This window comes from Scomber scombrus, chromosome 21 (genome assembly GCF_963691925.1).
Source record: "Scomber scombrus chromosome 21, fScoSco1.1, whole genome shotgun sequence".
In the NCBI taxonomy this organism is placed as follows: domain Eukaryota; kingdom Metazoa; phylum Chordata; class Actinopteri; order Scombriformes; family Scombridae; genus Scomber; species Scomber scombrus.
The window spans coordinates 25057036-25083183 of NC_084990.1; the positions used below are offsets into that span (position 1 = coordinate 25057036).

Sequence of the window (26148 nt, forward strand, 5' to 3'; positions counted from 1 at the left end):
CCCTACAGACCACCTCTGCATCCTGCTGGTCAAAGTCAGCTTCACACACTGAGGACCACGACTGCTCAGACTTCACCTCCAGTCTGCCTGAACACAGACTATTCCCATTCACCAGCCTGACAGAGTCTGGAGAGAGAGAGGACCGTCATTAGTTTCGGGAATATTTAACTGCAACATTCATACCAATAAAGCTGTTTCTGAATTTGAAAGTAACAACTGATGAAGAGAGAGAGCACATTCATACCCTGACTCAAGTCTTTATCTACAGAAAATATGTTACATTAATTGTAGGATCAGTTCAGTCCAATGGAAACCACCAACTATCACTGTGACAGAGGAAGGAAAATATTACTGTCAGAGATGATGTCACTGATGGACTTACCTGAACAGGTGATCTCCAAGATGGAGGAAGAAGAACCTGATGATGATGCACAGTCCATCAGTGCAGATCCAGGTTGAAGACACTCAGAGCTGATCCACCATACAGACATACGGTATGAGTGTACATTTCTGATTCCTGTAGAAACAGCAGAGCCACAATCCAGAGATCTACATATTGCATCTGCTTTCTTCAGGGTCCAGTCATAGAATTTTCCACCGACTGGTCTCCACTCTCCATATTTCAGCTCCAGTGTACCTGCACAGCGACTGGCTCCTCCCACCAACCTGACAGGATCTGAACAGAAACAAGAGAGTCATCAGTAAAAGAATAAAGTGAGTTTCATTAGAACAGAAATGAAGACAAATCAAAGCTGCAGCTCCTCTTCTACCTGAGCAGGTGAGTCCAACAGCTTTACCAGGTGAGCAGGTTCTTCTAGTTGAGTTTGATCTTCTACAGTCCAGGAGAGCAGACTCATTGCCTCCACACTGGAACTCTTTGGTCCACATTGGAGCCTCCACTTCTCCATAGAGCGCCCCCTGGAGGACTGAAGGAGCCCCACAGCCAAGATCCCTACAGACCACCTCTGCATCCTGCTGGTCAAAGTCAGCTTCACACACTGAGGACCACGTCTGCTCAGACTTCACCTCCAGTCTGCCTGAACACAGACTAGTCCCATTCACCAGCCTGACAGAGTCTGGAGAGAGAAAGGACCATCATTAGTTTTGGGAATATTTAACTTCCTCAGGATCATGGCGGCGCGCGGTTGTGCAGTCGGTCTTAGATCTACTGTTTTGTTCTTTTTTGTATGTATTTTGTTGATTCTGAAGTAATCCTGGCAGGCTCTGCCAAGTAAAGCTTGCGTATAGCCGTCCGGAGTTAATTATTTCGTAAATTACTATCGGTTTACGAAGTAGTTCTCCTGTTACAAGCTACTTTTAACAGACGCATAACACACCGGCGTATATCTACAGGCCACCAGGGTCTCCGTGGATTGTTGTCGGCTCCAACATGCGGCGTAGACAGCGTAGTGAGAGAAAGCAGAAGCGAGGCTGTCAAGCTGGATTGCTAACCAGGTTGAGGAAGCAGCCACACAAACCTCCACGCCTGAGCCTTTTTCTGGCCTACGTCAGATCCATCGCACACAAGATGAACGAACTGGAGCTCCGACAACTTTGTATGTGACGGTTGTGTGATGATTATGAGAGAAACCTGGCCTCAACCGCGATTCCTGAATCTGCCGTAAAGCTACCGGGACGCATTGCCCACCAACAGGACCAAAACAGAAACTCTGGTGGTGGAACTCATAATAATGGGGAAGCCATTATTTAGGGGAGTGAATCTCGTCTCATCACAGGAGCACCATTTGTTGTAACTGGTAATAACAGTCTCACTAAGAGAACCCTAAAATTGTAGGGATTTAGTAATCACTAGAACTAATGAACTCACTGCTGAGCACCAAAATGTAAGAACTAGCTCCACTAAGGAGGGACTACTATACTGTAGGTGATAGCCTTGCTACAAGGCAACCATACATGTAACAGTAGAAAGGAATGCGTTTGGTTATTATTAATGACTAATAATTATCCTAAATAATTATTCATTATTAACAAGAAATGAAAGAATAATCAATTGTAATGATTAATTCAGGGCACCACCGGGAAAACCGTAAATAACCAAACTGTCTGATTAGCCTCACTCAGTCATATAATTAAGAAAAGGTGAAGGTGTGAAACTCTGAGCTCTGTCTATTTTGATCAGCCACTTGTCACAATAACATATGCACAATGATCACAAAAATGCTTCTCTTTAAAGCTAAAACACTGTATTATTAAAATGATTAATCAACAACTTAATCAATGAATATTTATACATTGCACTACCACTTTAACTAATAGACAAACAACAACAGATGTGTATGACTGCAAATAAACAGGTGTGTGTGTGTGTGTGTGTGTGTGTGTGTGTTTGTGTGTGTGTGTAGGAGAGAAGAGGGATGTGTCTGTGTGCGTTTGGGCACAGGGAGAGAAAGGGTGTGTGTGTGTGGGGGGGGGTTCGAGCTGACGGACTCTGCAGTCTTGTCACACAAGAACAGGAACCAGGTCCGGGACCGTTTCCGCTGGACAAAGTGGCGCACGGTCGCTCACTCATGGTCACAGCTCCCAAACACACCGGCTCAACAGCACCCACGTAGAGAATGAATGAGGCTAGGATGTAGCTTAGCTTGTTTCCTATGCTGCCTCACTAACAGCAGAGGTATGGGATGTGAACATGTACGTGTGTGTGTGGTTAGTAAGACGAAGGGAGAAAGAAAGCAGACGACGATCAAGAGAAAGAAAGTAGCAAAGCTTGGTACACAGATAAACATGCACACAGCGTGGCGGCTGTGGACACGTATCACCTGATACTGACCGACAGCTTTTTATTTCTCTCACTCATGATGGCGCTAACCCACGAGCAAGCTAACTTGCTAACGGGTGTAGAGACGTGATTTTAAAGGAAATACAGTAGCTGGTCTGCCCACAGATATTGGCGACCCACGGCGGGGCCTGTGGTGGCTTTAACCGGTCTTTCCACACAGTAGGGCCACTTATTTCCTTTGCAAAAAGCACAGTAACACGAGGTCCTGGCCGATTAACAAACAGTTTAGCATGTTGCTATGACAAAAACTGTGAACAAAGAACAGCCGGTGAAGGCGCACACGCTTAGACAGCAAACCTAAACAACAGCAATAAAAAATAATACTCAGCTAGTATTATACACACAATAATAACTCCGCCCAGACAAAACCCCTTACTGTCCGTTGGTGGCGAGTGGTGCGTTTCTTCCGTTAGGAGGAAGTTCAGCTGTCCTCAAAGCGTCCGACCATTCATCGGCTAACGACGCTGATTTTCAGCTCTCTCTCAGTGGAAATCAGTCAGCTATTCGTGGGAGAAACATCCACGAGCTCTTCGTGGGGAAATCTTCCACAGCCTCAGAACAGGATTAATCCAGCGTTTAGTGGATAAATATTCAGTTCTTAATTAAGAAATGTTCACATATCGATGTCTAATCTCATTGTTATTTATCTCTGGAAAGAAAATGATTCAATTGCAGGTAAACAACAAAAATGAACCTTGTTTTACTCATTAAACAAAAGATATCAACAAAAATGTGTATTCTAATTGAGGGAAAGGTTAGGACACCCTACCCCCTAATAGCTAGTGTTACCCCCTTTGGCTGAAATAACTTCAGTGTAACGCTTCTTGTAGCCATCTACCAGTCTCTGACATCGATCTGAGGAAATTTTGTCCCACTCAACGCAGAATTCTTTCAGCTGTGAGATGTTTGAGGGGTTTCTTGCATGTACAGCCCGTTCCCCACACCCCACAGCATCTCAATGGGATTAAGATCTGGGCTTTGACTCGGCCAGCCCAGGACTCTCCATTTCTTAGTTTTCAGCCAGTCCTTGGTGGATTTACTGGTATGTTTTGGGTCATTGTCATGTTGCAGGGTCCAGTTCCGCTTCAGCTTTAATTTTTTTACCGATGGTCTCACATGTTCCTCAAGCCATCTCTGATACACAGTAGAATTCATGGTGGATTCTATGATGGTGAGCTGGCCAGGTCCTGCTGCAGCAAAGCATCCCCAAACCATGACACTTCCACCTCCGTGCTTCACAGTTGGTATGAGGTTCTTTTCCTGGAATGCTGTATTTGGTTTACGCCAAACATGTCTTCTGTTCTGGTGTCCAAATAATTCAATTTTAGACTCATCTGTCCAAAGAACATTATTCCAGGAGTCCTGGTCTTTGTCTATGTTCTCTCTGCAACTTCAGTCTGGCCTTCAAGTTTTTTCTTAGAGAGCAAAGGTTTCCCCTCCTTGCACACCTCCCATGAAAATTAAACTTGTGTAGTCTCTTTCTGATTGTAGAGGCAAGCACTTTCACATCTACAGTAGCAAGAGTCTGCTGTAGGTCCCGTGATGACATTTTAGGGTTTTTGGAGACTTGCGGCCTGCTCTCGGGGTGAACTTGCTTGGACGGCCAGACCCCGGCATGTTGACAGATGTTTTGAATGTCCTCCACCTGTAGACTATTTTCCGGACAGTGGAATGGCTGATTTCAAACTTTTTTGAGATCTTTTTAAATCCCTTACCAGACTTATAAGCTGCTACAATCTTCTTTCTGAAGGCCTCAGACAGTTCTTTCGATCTCACCATGGGGCTCACTTTAACCTCAACAGTCAGGGGCACACCAAACTAAATGTCTGAGGTTTAAATACAGCAAACCTCCTTCAATGCTGAATAACAAGTTCAATAACACATGTTCTGATCATTTGCACCTGATGTGAAACACCTGTGTGTGACTTTAGCCATTTTAAGTGGGAATGAATGTGGGGGTGTCCTAATTTATTCCTCACCAGAAATTACATTTTACAGAAAGTTTTAAAAAGTATTTTCTTCAGTTTTAATGTTAAGTTATATTACTTGAATGTGTCAGTATTGTTAAAATAGATATTAAATATTCATATGTCCAAATATGTTTAAAAAAAACACACAGGCTTTCATAGGGTGTCTTAATTTTTTCACATGACTGTATATAAAGAGTGAAAAGAACCAAACCTAAAATTGAACCTTGTGAAACACATTTTGTGACTGGTAAAAACTCAGGTTTTTGGAACTGTGACAGAGGAAGGAAAATATTACTGTCAGATATGATGTCACTGATGATCTTACCTGAGCAAGTGAGCTCCAAGATGGAGGAAGAGGAATATGAGAACACACAGTCCCTCACATCAGAAGCAGAATGAAGCCAGTCAGATCTGAACCACCATGTAGATCTGCTTGAGGCTTCATCTCTGCTTCTTGTTGAAACAGCAGAGCCACAGTCCAAATATCTACATATTACATCTGCATCCTTCGGGATCCAGTCATAGTACCACACTGGTCTCCACTCTCCATATTTCACCTCCAGTGTACCTGCACAGCGACTGGCTCCTCCCACCAACCTGACAGGCTCTGAACAGAAACAAGAGAGTCATCAGTAAAAGAATAAAGTGAGTTTCATTAGAACAGAAACAAGAGAGTCATCAGTAAAAGAATAAAGTGAGTTTCATTAGAACAGAAACAAGAGAGTCATCAGTAAAAGAATAAAGTGAGTTTCATTAGAACAGAAATGAAGACAAATCAAAGCTGCAGCTCCTCTTCTACCTGAGCAGGTGAGTCCAACAGCTTTACCAGGTGAGCAGGTTCTTCTAGCTGAGTTTGATCTTCTACAGTCCAGGAGAGCAGACTCATTGCCTCCACACTGGAACTCTTTGGTCCACATTGGAGCCTCCACTTCTCCATAGAGCGCCCCCTGGAGGACTGAAGGAGCCCCACAGTCAATCTGCCTACAGACCACCTCTGCATCCTGCTGGTCAAAGTCAGCTTCACACACTGAGGACCACGACTGCTCAGACTTCACCTCCAGTCTGCCTGAACACAGACTAGTCCCATTCACCAGCCTGACAGAGTCTGGAGAGAGAGAGAGGACCATCATTAGTTTTGGGAATATTTAACTGCAACATTCATACCAATAAAGCTTTTTCTGAATTTGAAAGCAACATCTGATAAAGAGAGAGAGCACATTCATACCCTGACTCAAGTCTTTATCTAGAGAAATATTTAAATAAGATAGATTGTATTTATGTCCCGGACATGTTACTGGGAAGGAACGTCTCTGTACCCCGGACATTGAGCTGCTAGCAGTGGGAATGCGCCCGTATTATTTACCGAGGGACTTCACGTCCACCATTGTTATCGTTGTTATCCTGTCAGCTGATGCAGCGGTAGCCTGTGAAGCCATCAGCTCCACCGCTGCTAAACTACAGACTGAATACCCGGATGCATTCATGGTTATTACAGGTGATTTTAATCATGCTTCACTGGACAAAACTTTAAATAACTTTCACCAGTATATTGACTGCCCCACCAGAGACAATAAAACGTTGCATCAATCAATCGTTGCAATGTTTTGGGAATATTTAACTGCAACATTCATACCAATAAAGATTATTTATTGGTATTGAGAAGAGTATTGATGAAGAACCAGATCAATAAGAGGTATTGATAAGAGTAGTAGTATTGATAAAATCCTAATGAAACTGATCCCTAGTGTGAAGTCAGTACATCTGATCATGGTTCTGACACTGAGCTGACAGAGAGCAGCAAACTGCTCTGTTTACACTGTGTTAATACAAATGATTAAATACCATATACATACAGTATATTGTAACTGTAAACTGCTACTACTGCTGCTTTCTCTTGTAGTGTGAATATCCTTAAAGGTGCAGATTGTCTCAGTTTGAATCAATGAGCCTCCAGGAACAAGCTAACTTCTCTACCCTTTAGGATGCTGTCGTCCTGGATAAGTTTACAGTTCAGTCCAATGGAAACCACCAACTATCACTGTGACAGAGGAAGGAGAATATTACTGTCAGAGATGATGTCACTGATGGACTTACCTGAGCAGGTGATTTCCATGATGAAGTAAGAGGAATATGATGATGCACAGTCCCTCAGTGCAGATCCAGACTGAACACAGTCAGAACTGATGCTCCATAGAGATCTGTATGAGTATTCATTTCTGCTGCTTATTGAAAGAGCAGAGCCACAGTCCAGATGTCTGCATATTATAGCGGCTTCCTTCAGGGTCCAGACAGAGTAACTCACTGGTCTCCACTCTCCATGTTTCATCTCCAGTGTACCTGCACAGCGACTGGCTCCTCCCACCAACCTGACAGGCTCTGAACAGAAACAAAAGAGTCATCAGTGAAAGTATAAAGTGAGTTTTATTAGAACAGAAATGAAGACAAATCAAAGCTGCAGCTCCTCTTCTACCTGGTGAGCAGGTGAGTCCAACAGCTTTACCAGGTGAGCAGGTTCTTCTAGCTGAGTCTGATCTTCTACAGTCCAGCAGAGCAGACTCATTGCCTCCACACTGGAACTCTTTGGTCCACATTGGAGCCTCCACTTCTCCATAGAGCGCCCCCTGGAGGACTAAAGGAGTCCCACAGCCAAGCTCCCTACAAACCACCTCTGCATCCTGCTGGTCAAAGTCAGGTTCACACACTGAGGACCACGACTGCTCAGACTTCACCTCCAGTCTGCCTGAACACAGACTAGTCCCATTCACCAGCCTGACAGAGTCTGGAGAGAGAGAGGACCATCATTAGTTTTGGGAATATTTAACTGCAACATTCATACCAATAAAGCTTTTTCTGAATTTGAAAGCAACATCTGATAAAGAGAGAGAGCACATTCATACCCTGACTCAAGTCTTTATCTAGAGAAATATTTAAATAAGATAGATTGTATTTATGTCCCGGACATGTTACTGGGAAGGAACGTCTCTGTACCCCGGACATTGAGCTGCTAGCAGTGGGAATGCGCCCGTATTATTTACCGAGGGACTTCACGTCCACCATTGTTATCGTTGTTATCCTGTCAGCTGATGCAGCGGTAGCCTGTGAAGCCATCAGCTCCACCGCTGCTAAACTACAGACTGAATACCCGGATGCATTCATGGTTATTACAGGTGATTTTAATCATGCTTCACTGGACAAAACTTTAAATAACTTTCACCAGTATATTGACTGCCCCACCAGAGACAATAAAACGTTGCATCTTCTGTATGCCAATGCCATTGATGCATATGACGCCATGTTGATATTAAAAATAATAAAACAGTAAATTAAACAAAACAAAATTATATATATATATATATATGTATGTAAACTGTACAGTCCATGGAACCGTCCATTGTGAGTGTGGGTGCGTAGGTTGTGGGATTTTTGGGAATTCAACAATCTGACGGCTTAGTGAAAGAATCTGTCGCAGAATCTGGCTGTTCTGCTACGAATGCTGCAAAACCTCTTGCCAAAGGCCAGTAGGGAGAACAGTCCATGGTGGGGGTGGGAGGGGTCTTGTATGATGTTGTGAGCTCTGGTCACTCAGCGTTTTGTGCAATGTCCTGGATGGGAGGAAATGAAGTCCCAATGATCTTCTCCGCTGCCCTCACCACTATTTGCAGGGACTTCCAATCTGAAGCACTGCAGGCTCCCAACCACACAGAGATGCAGCTGTTCAGTATGCTCTCTATTGTAACTCTGTAAAAAGTGGTCAGGATGGCAGGGGGGAGGTGTGCTCTCCTCATTGGGAGTAAAAAGTGCAGGCACTGCAGAGCTCCCTTTACAAGAGCTTCAGTGTGAAGACACCAGGACATAGTGTCTGTTATCTGCACCCCGAGGAACTTGGTGCTGTTATTTACCTCCACTGGCCTGTTGTTGATGAGGAGTGGTGTGTGACTGTGCTGGTTCCTCCTGAAGTCAACAACTATGTCCTTGGTTTTTACGACATTCAGGACCAGGTTGTTTGTATTGCACCAGTCCACCAGTTGGTTCACCTCCTCTCTGTAGGCCAGGTCATTGTTGTCCCGGATGAGGCCCACTGCTGTTGTTTCGTCTGCATACTTCACAATGTGTGATTAGTAGTGGACCTGGCTCAGTAGTCATGGGTCATCAGAGTGAAGAGCAGTGGACTGAGGGGAGCCAGTGCTCAGGAAGACGACACTGGAGACAGATTGGGCTCGTTGGTGAGTAAGTCCAGCAGCCAGTTACACATAGGGTTGCTGAAACCCAGGGGGCCCAGTTTGCTTTCCAAATGTTGTGGGATGATGGTGTTGAACGCTGAGCTGAAGTCCACAAACAGCATTCGCATATGTGTGTTCTTCTTCTCTAAATGTGCCAAGCTCAGATGTAGTGCGGAGGAAATGGTGTACTCTATGGAGTGATTAGGGCGGTAAGCAAACTGGAACGAATCGAATATGGGGGGCGGGTCTGGAGACACTACAGTTCTTCACAAGCCTCTCAAAGCACCTTATCATGAGACATGTTATTGTGGCTTTTTTGGGCACTGGTATGATGGTAGCAGTTGAAACATGATGGTACAACAGGCTTGTTCAATGAAATGTTGAAGATGTCTGTGAGAACCCGAGCCAGCTGGTCAGCACATTCCCTGAGCACCTGTCCTCGGTCAGGGCCTGCAGCTTTTTGTAAATTCACTCTTCTCAGGGTCCTTCAGACATCAGATGTGTCGAAATTAAGTGCCTGCTCATCAGGATGAGGAATAGCTTTTCTCACAGGAGTGTTGTTAAGTTCCCTTAAACCTCCCAAATTATCTATTTAGCTTGTTGAGGATGTTTGTATTGTTCATACAGGGTGGAGGAGCAGCTTTATAGTCTGTAGTGGCTTGGATACCCTGCCACGTGCATCTGGTGTTCATAGGGTCAAAGAAGAAATTCAGTATCTTCTGACTATAGACACGCCTTGCTGCTCTTATGGCACGGTTGAGGATGGCTCTTGCTGTTCTGAGCACCACCATGTCTAAAGCTTTAAAGGCGTCATACCGTGCGTTGAGGATTCTACGTACCTCCTTAGTCATCGAGGGTTTCTCGTTGGCCCGTATGGTGATGTTCTTGATGACACAGACATCTTCCATGCAATTCTGAATATAAGCAGTCACAGACTCAGCATACTCCTCCACGCTTGTGTGTTGATTATCAGTTGCAGCTACCTTGAACATGTCCCAGTCAGTGCACTCAAAGCAGTCCTATAATGCTTCCATAGTTCCTACAGGCCAGACCCTCACCTGCATAACAGTGGGTTTTTCTCTGATTAGCAGTGGCTTGTATGCAGGAATAAGCATCACAGAGAGATGGTCTGAGGAGCCGAGGTGGGGGCGGGGTGCTGCCTTAAATGCCTTCTTGATGTTCGTGTAGGCTAGATCCAGTGTATTGTCTCCCATAGTTGCAAATCCACATACTGATGGAAGTGAGGGAGAACTGTTTTCATTTTGGCCTGATTGCAGTCCCCTGCCACAATGAAAACACTGTCTGGATGAGTATTTTAAAAGTCACTGATGGAACGGTAGAGAACATTCAGGGCTTCTTTAAAGTTTGTGTAAAGTGAATTCAGCCTTTTTCTTCTAAACACATTAAATAGTTCATAAATGTATTTCTCAAAAATGTGTAAAAAGCATTTCAAACATTTAGATAGCATAAACCCGCCCTGCTGCTGTAGCGGTATTAATACATTCAGGGCACACTACTACTACAGTCTACAGTTAGCTGAGTTAGCCACCGAGTTAGCCGCCGAGCTAGCAGCGTAGCTAGAAGCTAGCAGAAAGCTTTCAGCCATACCGTCCATGTTTCTGGTAGAGGTGGTGACTTTGATTGACAGGTGGTAGGGGGCGCGGCTTCAGCGGACTCGGCGGGAACGCCCACAGCGTTTGGCAGAAGAGAAAGAGGCTCATTTTTACACAACTTTGAAGCCTAATTTCATATATTTGCCAATTTTTTTAATCATTCACATTTGGCAGGCTGGTTAACAACACACTTTTCTGTGGTATGTCAAACTCATATTTATTCTTACTTTACACAGACTTTAACATTTGCACTGGGGGAAATGTACACTGCTGTCATGGTATTAACAGTAAATTCCAATGGAAACCACCAACTATCACTGTGACAGAGGAAGGAAAATATTACTGTCAGAGATGATGTCACTGATGGACTTACCTGAACAGGTGATCTCCAAGATGGAGGAAGAGGAATCTGATGATGATACACAGTCCCTGCGTGCAGATCCAGAATAAAGACAGTCAGATCTGAAGACCCATGCAGATCTGTCTGCGTCTAACTTTCTGCTTCCTGTTGAAACAGTAGAGCCACAGTCCAAATATCCACACATTACATCTGCTTCCTTCAGGGTCCAGTCGGAGGAACTCACTGGTCTCCACTCTCCCTGTTTCATCTCCAGTGTACCTGCACAGCGACTGGCTCCTCCCACCAACCTGACAGGCTCTGAACAGAAACAAGAGAGTCATCAGTAAAAGAATAAAGTGAGTATCATTAGAACAGAAACAAGAGAGTCATCAGTAAAAGAATAAAGTGAGTTTCATTAGAACAGAAATGAAGACAAATCAAAGCTGCAGCTCCTCTTCTACCTGAGCAGGTGAGTCCAACAGCTTTACCAGGTGAGCAGGTTCTTCTAGCTGAGTTTGATCGTTCACAGTCCAGGAGAGCAGACTCATGGCCTCCACAGTGGAACTTTTTGGTCCACATTGGAGCCTCCACTTCTCCATGGAGCGCCCCCTGGAGGACTGAAGGAGCCCCACAACCAAGCTCCTTACAGACCACCTTTGCATCCTGCTGGTCAAAGTCAGCTTCACACACTGAGGACCACGACTGCTCAGACTTCACCTCCAGTCTGCCTGAACACAGACTAGTCCCATTCACCAGCCTGACAGAGTCTGGAGAGAGAGAGGACCATCATTAGTTTTGGGAATATTTAACTGCAACATTCATACCAATTAAACTTTTACTGAATTTAAAAGGAACAACTGGTAAAGAGAGAGAGCACATTCATACCCTGACTCAAGTCTTTATCTACAGAACATAGTTCATGTTATTTGTACGATTTTAAAATGTCTTATTCAGGCACCATCTTGTGGTAGAATTTTTATTTTCTCTACTGAATCTTTATTTTAGCAGGAAAACCTCATTAATGGTTAATCATGGTTCTGACACTGAGCTGACAGAGAGCAGCAAACTGCTCTGTTTACACTGTGTTAATACAAATGATTAAATACCATATACATACAGTATATTGTAACTCTAAACTGCTACTACTGCTGCTTTCTTTTGTAGTGTGAATATCCTTAAAGGTGCAGATTGTCTCAGTTTGAATCAATGAGCCTCCAGGAACAAGCTAACTTCTCTACCCTTTAGGATGCTGTCGTCCTGGATAAGTTTACAGTTCAGTCCAATGGAAACCACCAACTATCACTGTGACAGAGGAAGGAGAATATTACTGTCAGAGATGATGTCACTGATGGACTTACCTGAGCAGGTGAGCTCCACTATGGAGGAAGATGAACGTGATGATACACAGTCCATCAGGGAAGATTCAGACAGAAAACAGTCAGATCTGATCCACCATACAGATCTGTGTGAGGCTTCATTTCTGCTTCCTATTGAAACAGCAGAGCCACAGTCCAAATATCTACATAGTACGTCTGCTTTCTTCAGGGTCCAGTCAGAGTAACTCACTGGTCTCCACTCTCCATGTTTCAGCTCCAGTGTACCTGCACAGCGACTGGCTCCTCCCACCAACCTGACAGGCTCTGAACAGAAACAACAGAGTCATCAATAAAGGAATAAAGTGAGTTTCATTAGAACCGAAACAAGAGAGTCATCAGTAAAATAATAAAGTGAGTTTCATTAGAACAGAAACAAGAGAGTCATCAGTAAAATATTGCTTAATAGGACTAGATTTTACAATCCCTAATGATTCAGCTCAGCACTTTCCTTGAAAGGGTTGTGAGATGTCTTCTTGGTTGGATTGGGTTTGGCGATGAACGATTAGTGATGTTTCCTCCCATGCAACACATCTTCAGTTGTTTACCCCAGCTTCATTGGGTGTTTCGACCATTTATCACAAGACACCCTCAGCTGAGGCACGCCCACTGCAGGCTGATCAGACCTGGGTGTGTGCCGCATTGGACTAAGTGGCCATTTGGCTCCCCACCCTGTCTCCTTTCTTCTCAGCCACAGCCAGTGACTGCTCTTCTCAGCGACTGTGGCAAGTTCTTTGATGGTCTTCCACTGGCCCTCTGATGCCAACTTCCTTCAGGAGCCTTATTGTGGAACTAGCAAAAAAGCCCCTGCAGCCCACCTCTACAGGGCACACCTTCACACTCCATCCCTGTTTCTCTGCTTAAGCTGCCAGGTTGGCGTAGCGCAGCTTTTTCCTTTCATATGCCTCATCGGTGGTATCTTCCCAAGGGACCATCAGCTCAAAGATGAAGGCACTTCGGCAGGACTTGGACTCGAAAACCAGATCTGGGCGCAGGTTGGTCACAGCAACTTCTGAAAGGAAGGTGAGTCTTTTGCTTAGGTTGACATGCATTTCCTAGTCCCTAGCTGCACTTAATGGGCCTGAGTCTGATGGTGAGTTGTTGGTCCCCAGTTTCTCCCCTTCCCCGATTAAGGATTTTGTCTGTGGGAAGGTAGTCTGGGCAGTTGGTGGAATGGTATTGGTTGTGGCTCTCTTGTGCTCAATTGCAGAGGCTAAGCATTTCAGCACTTGATTGTGTCTTCAGGTGTATCTTCCTTGGGTCAGGCAGATCTTACAACCCACTAGGATGTGTTTGAGGGTTGCTGGGGCTGCACACAGAAGGAATGCTGGGTCCTCTCCGAACCAGAGATGTAGGTTTGTTGGAGAGGGAAGTACATCGTATGTGGCTCTGATTATGAAACTTAGCCTGTTCGATTCCATGTTCCGCAGCTCCCTCCAGGTTATTTTCCTTTTCTCTATGCTTTTGCTATGCCATTTGCTATGCTTGGGAGACTGCTCTGGCACACCTGGCTGCTTCCTCCTGGCATCGCACCTCCTCCACCACCATGTGTCCTCATTAAGTTGGAGTACCTTTTTGCCAAGTGGGTGCTGTTGTTCCTAGCCCAAAGCCTCCTCTGCCGTGTTGGACGTGCCCCATGATGTCCCGGTGACTGAGGGGCAGCCTGTGCATCAGCCACTGCAGCTTGAGGCTTCTTCCCCATTACCACGGTGGGTGCAGCATCTCGTACCAAGGGGTCCCGGGACTCGGTGAGTGTCATCTCCAGTCGTGCTTTGGCACATTTATACTCCTCCACCAGGCTTGAGATAGGCAGGGAGAGGGCTCTGTTCCCATACAGCCCCACACTGCTCAGGCATCTTGGCAGGCCAAGCAGCTTCCTCAATTGAGCATTCACCAGTCTCTCCAGTCGATTGGCATGGGATATAGCAACCTCGTAGATGGTTATTGGCCATACAAGACAAGGCAGGAGACCAAATTGGAAGCACCACAACTTCAACTTCCCTGGAAGAGCAGATCTGTTGATTTGGTTGAGGCCGCTTATTGTATCCTGCCTAAGTTCTTCCAACTGCTCAGCATCTTTGAGGGCTGCATTGTACCAATGTCCAAGGCTTTTGATGGGTTTCTCCAGGATCATTGGTATTTGCTCTCCACTGATGCAGAACCTCTCATTGATGAGTTGGCCTTTGACAATGGAGATGCTGTGAGATTTGCTGGATTTATCCTCCATTCGGGCCCAGTGGATGTTTTTCTGGAGTTTATCCAGCAGGCGTTTGGTGCATGGCTTTGTTGTTGTTATAGTCACCATATCATCCATATATGCCCTGATTGGGGGAAGACGTAGCCCATTCTCCAAGCGTTCACCTCCAACCAACCACTGTGATGCTCGAATAATCATCTCCATTGCCATAGTGAATGCCAGGGGAGAAATAGTGCAGCCTTTCCATTATTCCGATTTCCAGGTGTTGCCAGGTAGTGGTGCTGTCCTGTGTTGTGACGCAGAACTGAAGGTCTTGGAAGTAACCTTTGACCAGCTTTGTTATGCCCTCTGGGACATGGAAGAAATTGAACGCCGTCCAAAGTATCTCGTGTTGCACTGACACGAAGGCATTGGCAAGATCTAGGAAGACCACATGCAGGTCTTTCTTTTCCTTCTTGGCTGTTTGTACTTGGTGCCATATGATGTTTGCATGTTCCAGCCATCCTGAAAAGCCACCTATCCCGGCCTTCTGTACTGAGGTGTCTACAAGGTTGTTTTTCAACAAGAAGGCTGATAGTCTTTGTGCCACAACACTAAAGAACGTTTTTCCTTCCACATTCAGGAGACAGATCTGGCGGAACTAGCTGATGGTTGAGGAGTTATTCTCCTTTGGAATCAAGATCCCTCTTGCCCTTTGCCATGCCTTTGGTATGATGACTTTATTCCAAGCCACCTTCATTTGGTGCTAGAGGTACTTCAAGACACCAGGAGTGTTCTTATAAACCCTATGGAAACCTATTGAATGCCGTTGGGCCCAGGGGCTGATGCCGACCTCGCCCGCTTAACTGTGTTCTCCACATTCTCCATGTAGGGGGCCTTGTATCCATTTGATGTAATGGTGGTTGGATTGGTGGCATGTCATCCAGAATAGTGGCAGGCACTTGCCTCTGATTGTCGGAATAGGTGTTTTTCAGGTGCTCCTCCAGTTTCCTTACAGGTATTTTTAGGGTCCTGGTTTTCTCTTTGACAAACAGGCTTTTGGCGAACTTGTATGGATATTTGTAGAAAGCAGCCCTCGATCGCTCTTTCTTCTCTCGTTGTTTCCTTGAACACTCTGCTCTTCGCAACACTGCTAGGCGCTGCCTGATGTCGCTCTGGAGTGCCTCAAGACCATCCTTTTTCCACGTCTGTGGCCTTCTTCCACTGCTTTCTCAGCAATTTCCTGCTGTCTTCTGGACTTGCACTGAGCTGATGGTTCCTTTGTCGTTCTTGGGTTCTTACTTCTCACCCCGAATCTCTGTAGATGATCTCTCCCATCTTCTCCATTCTTCTTTCCATATCTCCTTTCAGACCTTCTACGAGCCGAACAAGGTCTGTGTCGATGGTTACCCACTCTTTTTTCTGGCAGGATTTAGGCCACATGATCTGAGGCTTACGCCCATCCATCCTCCATTCTACAACTGGCTGTAGCTGAGTGGGCTCTGGGCTCAGACTAATAATAGACTTGTGCTAGATTGAGCTTTTTCTGGGGTTCTGATACCCTGTGGGCTGTGGTGCTTGTCCTGCCACTGGGCTTCACTCAACTTACTTTTCCTACCTCTAAGGAAGAACTGGTCAATGCGAGGCCCCTCAGTAAGCTCTCTCAGGCACCTTTTCCTGCCCTGATGGATCGTGACACCCTTCTCTGATGTTATTTTTTGCCAGCCACAATTGCAGGTTTGTAGTGAGTGACCTGCCAGTGCAATTGTTCTATTTACCTGCCGTGCTGATCATTTGAATCGTTGTCATTTCCGTTCCGCTGTACGTTCCAAATAAAGTGAGTTTCATTAGAACAGAAACAACAGAGTCATCAGTAAAAGAATAAAGTGAGTTTCATTAGAACAGAAACAAGAGAGTCATCAGTAAAAGAATAAAGTGAGTTTCATTAGAACAGAAATGAAGACAAATCAAAGCTGCAGCTCCTCTTCTACCTGAGCAGGTGAGTCCAACAGCTTTACCAGGTGAGCAGGTTCTTCTAGCTGAGTCTGATCTTCTACAGTCCAGGAGAGCAGACTCATGGCCTCCACACTGGAACTCTTTGGTCCACATTGGAGCCTCCACTTCTCCATAGAGCGCCCCCTGGAGGACTGAAGGAGTCCCACAGCCAAGCTCCCTACAGACCACCTCTGCATCCTGCTGGTCAAAGTCAGCTTCACACACTGAGGACCACGACTGCTCAGACTTCACCTCCAGTCTGCCTGAACACAGTCTAGACCCATTCACCAGCCTGACAGAGTCTGGAGAGAAAGAGGACCATCATTAGTTTTGGGAATATTTAACTGCAACATTCATACCAATAAAGCTTTTTCTGAATTAGAAAATAACAACTGATAAAGAGAGAGAGCACATTCATACCCTGACTCAAGTCTTTATCCACAGAAAATATTTTATGTTATTTCTTGTGGTAGCATGAAGAATGACACTGGTGGACAACAATGCATGATATCAGAAAATAAAGAAGATGTATAAGTTTAAAAGGAGGAGTTTTGTGGATTCATGACTTTCGTTAATTATAATATTAATATAGTAATAATTTTATGACAATTAAAAAGAGCCGATGAGAGTATTGATGAAGAACTGGATCAATAAGAGGTATTGATAAGAGTAGTAGTATTGATAAAATCCTAATGAAACTGATCCCTAGTGTGAAGTCAGTACATCTGATCATGGTTCTGACACTGAGCTGACAGAGAGCAGCAAACTGCTCTGTTTACACTGTGTTAATACAAATGATTAAATACCATATACATACAGTATATTGTAACTCTAAACTGCTACTACTGCTGCTTTCTCTTGTAGTGTGAATATCCTTAAAGGTGCAGATTGTCTCAGTTTGAATCAATGAGCCTCCAGGAACAAGCTAACTTCTCTACCCTTTAGGATGCTGTCGTCCTGGATAAGTTTACAGTTCAGTCCAATGGAAACCACCAACTATCACTGTGACAGAGGAAGGAGAATATTACTGTCAGAGATGAAGTCACTGATGGACTTACCTGAGCAGGTGATCTCCAAGATGGAGGACGATAAATATGATGATGATACACAGCTCCTCCGTGCAGATCCAGAACGAAGACAGTCAGAACTGATCACCCATACAGGTCTGTCTGAGTCTAGCCTTCTGCTTCTTGTTGAAACAGCAGAGCCACAGTCCAGATTTCTACATATTGCATCTGCTTCATTCAGGGTCCAGTCAGAGTATCTTAATGGTCTCCACACTCCTTGTTTCACCTCCAGTGTACCTGCACAGCGACTGGCTCCTCCCACCAATCTGAAAGGCTCTGAACAGAAACAAGAGAGTCATCAGTAAAAGAATAAAGTGAGTTTCATTAGAACAGAAACAAGAGAGTCATCAGTAAAAGAATAAAGTGAGTTTCATTAGAACAGAAATGAAGACAAATCAAAGCTGCAGCTCCTCTTCTACCTGAGCAGGTGAGTCCAACAGCTTTACCAGGTGAGCAGGTTCTTGTAGCTGAGTTTGATCGTTCACAGTCCAGGAGAGCAGACTCATTGCCTCCACACTGGAACTCTTTGGTCCACATTGGAGCCTCCACTTCTCCATAGAGTGCCCCCTGGATGACTAAAGAAGTCCCACAGTCAAGCTCCCTACAGACCACATCTGCATCCTGCTGGTCAAAGTCAGCTTCACACACTGAGGACCACGACTGCTCAGACTTCACCTCCAGTCTGCCTGAACACAGACTAGTCCCATTCACCAGCCTGACAGAGTCTGGAGAGAGAGAGGACCGTCATTAGTTTTGGGAATATTTAACTGCAACATTCATACCAATAAAGCTTTTTAATTGGTATCGATAAAGAACCGGATCAATAAGAGGTATTGATAAGAGTAGTAGTATTGATAAAATCCTAATGAAACTGATCCCTAGTGTGAAGTCAGTACATCTGATCATGGTTCTGACACTGAGCTGACAGAGAGCAGCAAACTGCTCTGTTTACACTGTGTTAATACAAATGATTAAATACCATATACATACAGTATACTGTAACTCTAAACTGCTACTACTGCTGCTTTCTCTTGTAGTGTGAATATCCTTAAAGGTGCAGATTGTCTCAGTTTGAATCAATGAGCCTGTAGCATACGGCTTTATGCCACAACATAGGAAGGTCACGACAGTGTGACGTCATGGCCGTAAAGTGTGATGCAGTGAGTTCAGTAGATGAATGGCCGCTGATGTAAATAAAGACACAGTGAGCATACAGTCGTTGTCCGTGAATTATTGGACATAACATTGGCGACAAGGATGGAGCTTCCTTTTTTTACCTCTGCCTTCGTTCCTCGCTCTGCCTGGTACGCCACCGATCCCGTGGTTCCGCTGGCATGAGTCTTTCCAGACATTCATAGCGGCTATCGGGTTACCCGAGGCTGACGATGTGCGGCTAAAGGCCACGTTGATCCAAAGCCTAGGTAGCAAGGGACAGCGCATCTTCCGCACTCTGAGACCCGCTAAAACGTATGCGGACTGTGTCACCTTACTAGCCGGACATTTCGCTGCTCCACAGAGCGTTATGGTACAGCGGATCGTCTTCCGCCAGCGCGGGCAGCGGCCGGGTGAGTCGGTCCACCACTACGTAACCGACCTCTGGTGTCTGGCTAGCCTCTGTAAGTTCAGCAATTTAGAAGAGGAGATGATACGAGACCAGCTAGCAGAGCACACGACCGACCCCAAACTGTGGGAGAAACTGTTCATGTCGCTGGACGACCTGCCGCTGTCGAGGGCAGTGGTAATGGCCTTGCAGCTCGAGTCTGCTGCTCTGTTAGCATCGCGGCTAGCGGCCTCAGACCCGGCCCCCTCGCAGTCTGCTCCGCTGGTACAGACAGTGGCCCTAACAGCTCAGCTCTCCGAGCCCACTTCCCCTCACGATAACCTCGAGGTAAATGTCGCGGGTCGCCAGGGCACTGCAGCACGCCGCCGTTGTGGAAACTGCGGTTCTTCTTCCCACCCCACACGCGCACCTGTCTGCCCGGCCACAGGACAGAGGTGCCAATGCTGTGGTAAACTGAATCACTTCTCCAAAGTGTGCCGCTCTGCACCCGTCCCCACAAACCCCTGACTCCGCTCGTCCTGTCCTTCCTGTCTGTGGATGGTGGCCCGACCACCATCCACTCTGTGGGCTTCAGCGCCAAGCCATTTACGTTGTGCACGGTGGAGCTGGACGGTGTGTGCAACCAGAGAGATCTGATCTGAACCAAGCCAGAGGGATGTCAGTGATTCCAATGGAGGCTAACCTGTCCAGGAGTATTGTTATGTCCAATAATGCACGGACAACGACTGTATGCTCACTGTGTCTTTATTTACATCAGCGCCCATTCATACACTGAACACAACTGAATAATGCTTTACGGCAATGACGTCACACTGTCGTGACTTTCCTATGTTGCGGCATACAGCCGTATGCTACAAGTATGACATGAGAAACGGTGTCGAAAGCAACTGTCAGAGATGATGTCACTGATGGACTTACCTGAGCAGGTGAGCTCCCGGATATGATTAGAAGAATCTGATGATACACAGTCCATCAGTGCAGATCCAGACCGAACACAGTCTGGTCTGAGCCTCCATACAGACATCTTTGGGACCTCATATCTGCTTCTTGTTAAAAGAGCAGAGCCACAGTCCAGATATCTACACATGACATTTGCTTCCTTCAGGGTCCAGACAGAGTAACTCACTGGTCTCCACTCTCCATGTTTCACCTCCAGTGTACCTGCACAGCGACTGGCTCCTCCCACCAACCTGACAGTCTCTGAACAGAAACAAGAGAGTGATCAGTGAAAGAATAAAGTGAGTTTCATTAGAACAGAAACAAGAGAGTCATCAGTGAAAGAATAAAGTGAGTTTCATTAGAACAGAAACAAGAGAGTCATCAGTGAAAGAATAAAGTGAGTTTCATTAGAACAGAAACAAGAGAGTCATCAGTGAAAGAATAAAGTGAGTTTCATTAGAACAGAAACAAGAGAGTCATCAGTAAAAGAATAAAGTGAGTTTCATTAGAACAGAAACAAGAGAGTCATCAGTGAAAGAATAAAGTGAGTTTCATTAGAACAGAAACAAGAGAGTCATCAGTGAAAGAATAAAGTGAGTTTCATTAGAACAGAAACAAAAGAGTGATCTGTGTGATTTTCTGTAGTCCATTATAATTTCTTAGGTCTTTGCAGTGTTTTTTTCCTGACTTCTGTTGATATGTCTGTCTTGCCTCTGTGGACTCAATGGCTGTCTGTGGTTGTTGTTGTTGTTTTTAGCTGGCCAGTGGCTAACTAAGCTAGCCTGCTACTTTGATAGCCTGGCAGAGCTGGGGACTCGGACTCGCGACTCGGACTCGAGTTGCACTTAAGTCTCACTAAACTGTGACTTCAGACTCGACTTGGACTTGACCTCAAAAGACTTCAGACTTGACTTCGACTCGAGGCTCGAGACTCGCGAACAACTTTTATTTCATGTTATTATTATTCTCATTATTTATCTGTCATTCATCTTTTTGTATGATCTCTGGCTCTGAGCTAGATGTAAACACCAACGCCATGTGTGGAGCGCGCATCTTCAGTATCAGACATTGACAATGGCGAGTGCGATAAGTTCAGCAGGAGCCTCAGATCATTACGTTTGGATACAATGCCTTCACACTCCCGTTTTTCCCTGGTTCTCCCATATTTCGAAACCATCTCCCGCCGCCCATTTCTCCCGTAATTGACAAGCCCCAATTTTGTTTGTTAATAATAAGAAGAAGCGCACAATAGCAAAGGTTTTATTTTGAAAGATCAGACAGGAAACCACCGCAACTCCGTTATTTAGTGCCACTAACTTAGTGGCTCCGCTACTAATTATTAAAAAACACAACGTTGCGTTAACTATGGTCATTTTATATATATATATTTTATAATATCCCCACACATTCCCTGCTGTGTGTTGTGTTAAGCAGCAGATTAAAGGTGTGTTTGTACCACAGTGTTAAACTGCAGTGTTTCTGTGATGTTCATGTTTTGTTCATTTTGTTATATTTTACAACATTGTTAAAATAATTATTTTTTTGTTGAAGAAAATACAGTTATGGAATTGAAATAATTCTTAGTGTATGTTTCTTCACATCACATTGCAGTAGATTCTCTATAGTGAACCTACAATTGATACATGTTCATACTGTCCTATATCAAGGTCTAGGTCAAGGTAATAGCCGAAGGTAGATTTGGTAACAGTTTCAGGAGAGGACATCTCAACATACAAACAGAAGGATTGTACAGCTCTAAGGTCAGAATTTGAATTTGATTTAGTGTTGGCGAGAGACTTGAGACTTTACTTGGACTCTAGCTCAAAGACTTGAGACTTGACTTGGAGTCTAGCTCAAAGACTTGAGACTTGACTTGGACTCTAGCTCAAAGACTTGAGACTTGACTTGGAGTCTAGCTCAAAGACTTGAGACTTGACTTGGACTCTAGCTCAAAGACTTGAGACTTGACTTGGAGTCTAGCTCAGAGACTTGAGACTTGACTTGGACATGTAAAAAATGACTTGTGAACAGCTCTGTAGCCTGGTCACCAGATCCAGGTCCATTCCTCGACTGGCCCTGATGGTTACTGCTGATGATCCTTCTGGTATTAAATCTGCACTAAGAGTCACTGAATGTCTGATTAATGAACTCCTTCAAAGGCAGGCAGTGTGAATGTTCCACAATGGAACAATGAGTAGAGTTCATGTACAGTACTTCCTGTAAACAATCCCATAATAATAATAATCATTTTATAGATATTATAGACACAAAAATGAGCCGTGTGCAGCAGACAGTGATGAAATATAACTGTGATGACTGTACCAAATCTGGATTTTCACTTTCCAATGCTAACATTAGCATATTTTATGAGTTGTTAGTTTTGAGGGTATTTGGTCATAAACCCAAATAGATTGACTGTCCACCACTGATGGAGGTGTGAGTAACGTCCTCCAGCTCCTCCTGGAGGATCAGAGGTGTTCCCAGACCACATGACATACATTCTCTGTTTTTACCTGATTGGTGATCATCTTCAGCCTGGAGTCCTGGAGAGAAAATCAGACAATTAATATTAATATTGGTGCAGAGCTGTGAACTGAACAAACACTGTGAGGCTTTCCAGCAGCTCAGAGCTCATCTCAGTGAAAACACAGATTATTGAACTCACTCAGGAGTCATTTGACCAGTTTACCACTGACCTGCAAAGTGGACCACAATATAACTTTTACATCTGTTTTACCAAATATGCCACAGACTGTTATAATATGTGAAAGTAACATGTTCAGTTTTCAGTAACTAGAAGACGGAGCTAAAAACCAAACCAGACAGTCTTATTGAGATTGAGATTTTTTTCCAGCAGAGACCTGAGAACAAGAAAAATTCAGACGTGGAAACATTGAAATCCAGGATGACAACAGTCAAATCGCTAAACTTGAAACCTCAAAACAGCAATGACTCACTAAGCCATTACACTGAAAATAAGATATTTCATTACTACTAATACATTTTTTGAATGCAGGATTTAGACTTAAATCATTTTACAAAGATGTTTTGAAATCTTTCACACATCCATCATTAAAGCAGAGTCCTGCCTGAGCTGCACACTAATTCTGTATAATTTGTTCAGTTTTGTTGTTCTGTGCTTATTGTTGTTGTTGTTTTTTTATTGACAATCAACTCTTAAATAGGTATGTTTAGGTATGTTAGTTACCCTTTTTCCTCCTCATGTATCTCCTCATCAGCCAGAAGACAAACAACACTGAAGCCACTAACTGCAGGTTAAAGGCTCAGTTCACTAAACTTTGACCAGATTTTGATATATTTGCCTTTTTTTTCATCATCGTCAGAATTCAGTCATGATGGACCATCAGTACGACACAGTCAGAATTTCTTCATGACTGGATGGGTTAAATGTGAGAAACAGTTTGTCAGAGAAACAGGAAGTGTCTCAAATACGTGTATTTGATAAGAAAAAAAATATTTCCCAACAGCCAGTCCTGTACATGACAAGAAATGCTCTGCCGTTGCCATGGTAACAGATGTGTAGTCTGTTAGTTGTCCTCAGATGCTAACCCTAACCCAGCCTGGACAACTTTACAGACCTCAGTTCTGATAAAGTAATTATAGTAGGTGACTTTAATATTCATGTAGACATAGATAATGATAGTTGATTTTTTTCATTATTAGATTCAATTTGCTTCTCCCAAAATGTGAATGAACCCACTCACTGTTGTTTGGTTCTTCAAAGCCTGGCAGATGGCTTTGTCTGGTCTGGGTAAAATCAAGCAGAACTCAAAATCCCATATTCCCCCTGGGGGATTCTCTTCCCTGATTGGCTGTGAGGCGCCTGACGTCACTTCCTGCCAATGACGTCACCCGAGTCGGACAAAAGCAAGCTGCACATCGTAAACGATGCTTTTTCACTAGTTATTGTGCCAGGAAAGACGCGGGAGACTTAAAGAAACACGTGTTTCTCCTTCCCCCTTCTTCCTCTGATCTGTTCATCTTTTTTATGTAGATATTTATTTTTGTCATCACAATTCAAGTTATTACAGTTTATATGCTGGCTTTTAGCTGTGGGGGGGGGGGGGGGGCATCCAATCAGAAGGCTTCCTTTTTTGCTGGATCATGCAGTGAATAGCAGTCACTGAATTTTGTTTGAAATGTGACTCATAAAAATGGAATAAATGAAACAGTTCTTGTTTCTGGCCCCCAGATCCTAGGATCTCCGCTGCCGAGCATTCATGTTTTTTGCTGGCGTTAATCTCTCCTCACTGACTCACTCACTGTCACAGACTACTGTTATAATCCACCTCTGTAAACAGTGCACAGCATGTGTTGGTCATATTCCTGCACTGTCTGCACACATGTGGGCAGCCACCCAAGACGACACAGAGCGAACACACCAAAAGAAAAACAAAGATCTGGCTTTTATCGCTTATTTGCACTTCATGTCTTCTTTTTAATAAAGTCACAGAGGTTGAAAGTAACAAGCCTGTTTGACAATGTAATGAGTAGAAAGTAATATTTGTGTTTAAATGTAGGGAGTAAAAGTAAAAAGTCACCCGAAAAATACAAGTACAAATACTTCCTCTGCCTTTAGCTCATTTGGTTTGACTTACTGATATTTGGGTTGTTTGCTCTGTGTTTTATCTTCTGTGTTCCTGCTCTCCTTCCAGCCCATTTCCCCTCCACACCTGTCCTGTATCAGTCCTCAGTGTCCCTCCAGTCTGTCCTTGTCTGCTCACCTGTTCCTCATCCACTTATTAGTAATTTTTCCACAGGAGATGCTAATTTTAATTAATGGATTCATTTATAATTCCCATGTATCTTTTATCTCCACTGACATCTGATGTTTTACACATCGTGATGTTTTCTGAAAAGCTGCCGTTGTTGACAGGAATAAAAGAGGTAAAAAACATTTGTATCCTTCACCCACCTGCCTTTTCTCTTAAGCCCAAGAGTAGCATTTAAACTGTTAACCACCTGATGTGTCTGCAGTTTATTTGCATAGATCACTACATCAATGCACTTCACATGCTGTTAAGCAATCAGAGCGTCAGTGTGGTTTATGTGGCTGCTGTGTAGCTACGTATGAGTCTGAATTTGTTCAACTTTCTTCTAAATGTTCGTAAGTCAGTTTTTCTGGAACAAGATGGTCCACTGGAAATATAATGTGTGCCTCCACTACAGCTTCCATGTTAACACATCAGTTATTAAACTGTGAAAAGAAGCGATGTGAAACTATCAGGACTGAACTGAAGATATTTCACTACTTTTTACTGATAACATTTTCCTTCAGTGAACTTTTGACTTAAATTCAGTATTTTTCAAAGAGGTTTTGAGTCTTTCACACATCCATCATTAAAGCAGAGTCCTACCTGAGCTGCACAGCAACACCAACACCATCAGCAGGTGATCCATGACCAGGTAGACCGTCTGTCTCTGTCTGTCTGACGGACTCGATAGCTCTCCTCTGCTGATCACATGAACTGTTTCCTCTTTTTATCTCACGTGAGCAAGATTTTACTCTGATAAGCAGTTTGACAGAGTAACAGGAAGTAACACGACAATAAACATGTTGCCATGGTAACAAATATGTTCTCTGTAATCTCAGATGCTTTCTGTCACAGAAAAACCTCATAACTTCATTTAGTTCATTTTAAACAGTTGTTTGTTGTTTAGGAAGATTTGAGTTGTTATTATTAAAAACTAAAAGTGTGTGATTTAAAACAGGAAGCTGACAAACCACAAACACCCTTCTGTTTTCTCACTTCACTCTTTTTTGACCCTCTTCCCGTTCTCAGTCCGAGCTTGCTGATTATCAGCATTTTCTTTTGCTCTGCTACTTCAGAGTAAAACTGAAATATGAAAGTTTACCACAGTTCACACAGAAAAATATAAATAAATAAATGTAGAAATACTGAAATCGCCTAAACATAAGATTATTTTGGAAAATAAATCTTTGACATTATTTAGTTATTTAGTTCTCTTTCATTACCAAAATGAAAAGAAAGAAAAAACCCCTCTGTGAGACCATTTACTGTGAATGTGTGTCAGACACTCTACACACATGATGCCAACTTACTGTCATACA

The 26148-nt window shown here is 44.0% G+C and overlaps 1 protein-coding gene across 1 annotated transcript; it reads right to left on the reverse strand.

Annotated features, from left to right (window-relative positions):
• Positions 1 to 2: 2 nt before the first annotated feature.
• Positions 3 to 25493, reverse strand: LOC134003177 (scavenger receptor cysteine-rich type 1 protein M130-like). The gene is made up of 15 exons (XM_062442304.1): positions 25433 to 25493; positions 22568 to 22597; positions 20034 to 20315; positions 17974 to 18279; positions 17546 to 17830; positions 16484 to 16789; positions 14947 to 14954; positions 12302 to 12581; positions 7241 to 7549; positions 6865 to 7146; positions 5570 to 5875; positions 5096 to 5377; positions 771 to 1076; positions 383 to 676; positions 3 to 22 (listed from the first exon to the last, which is right to left on the reverse strand). Exons 1-15 carry the CDS (start codon positions 25473 to 25475, stop codon positions 3 to 5), a joined length of 3339 nt encoding a protein of 1112 aa, XP_062298288.1. The 5' UTR covers positions 25476 to 25493.
• Between the last annotated feature and the right edge of the window lie 655 nt (positions 25494 to 26148).

Bases quoted from the DNA above. Each gene is read 5' to 3' on its own strand.
- LOC134003177 (XM_062442304.1), bottom strand. From the start codon at position 25,475: ATGGATCACCTGCTGATGGTGTTGGTGTTGCTGTGCAGCTCAG. The intron at 18,280-20,033 runs GTAAGTCCATCA...CTCTCTCTCCAG, and splicing joins CCGGGAGCTCACCTGCTCAG to ACTCTGTCAGGCTGGTGAAT. The intron at 7,147-7,240 runs GTAGAAGAGGAG...GTTTCTGTTCAG, and splicing joins TGGACTCACCTGCTCACCAG to AGCCTGTCAGGTTGGTGGGA.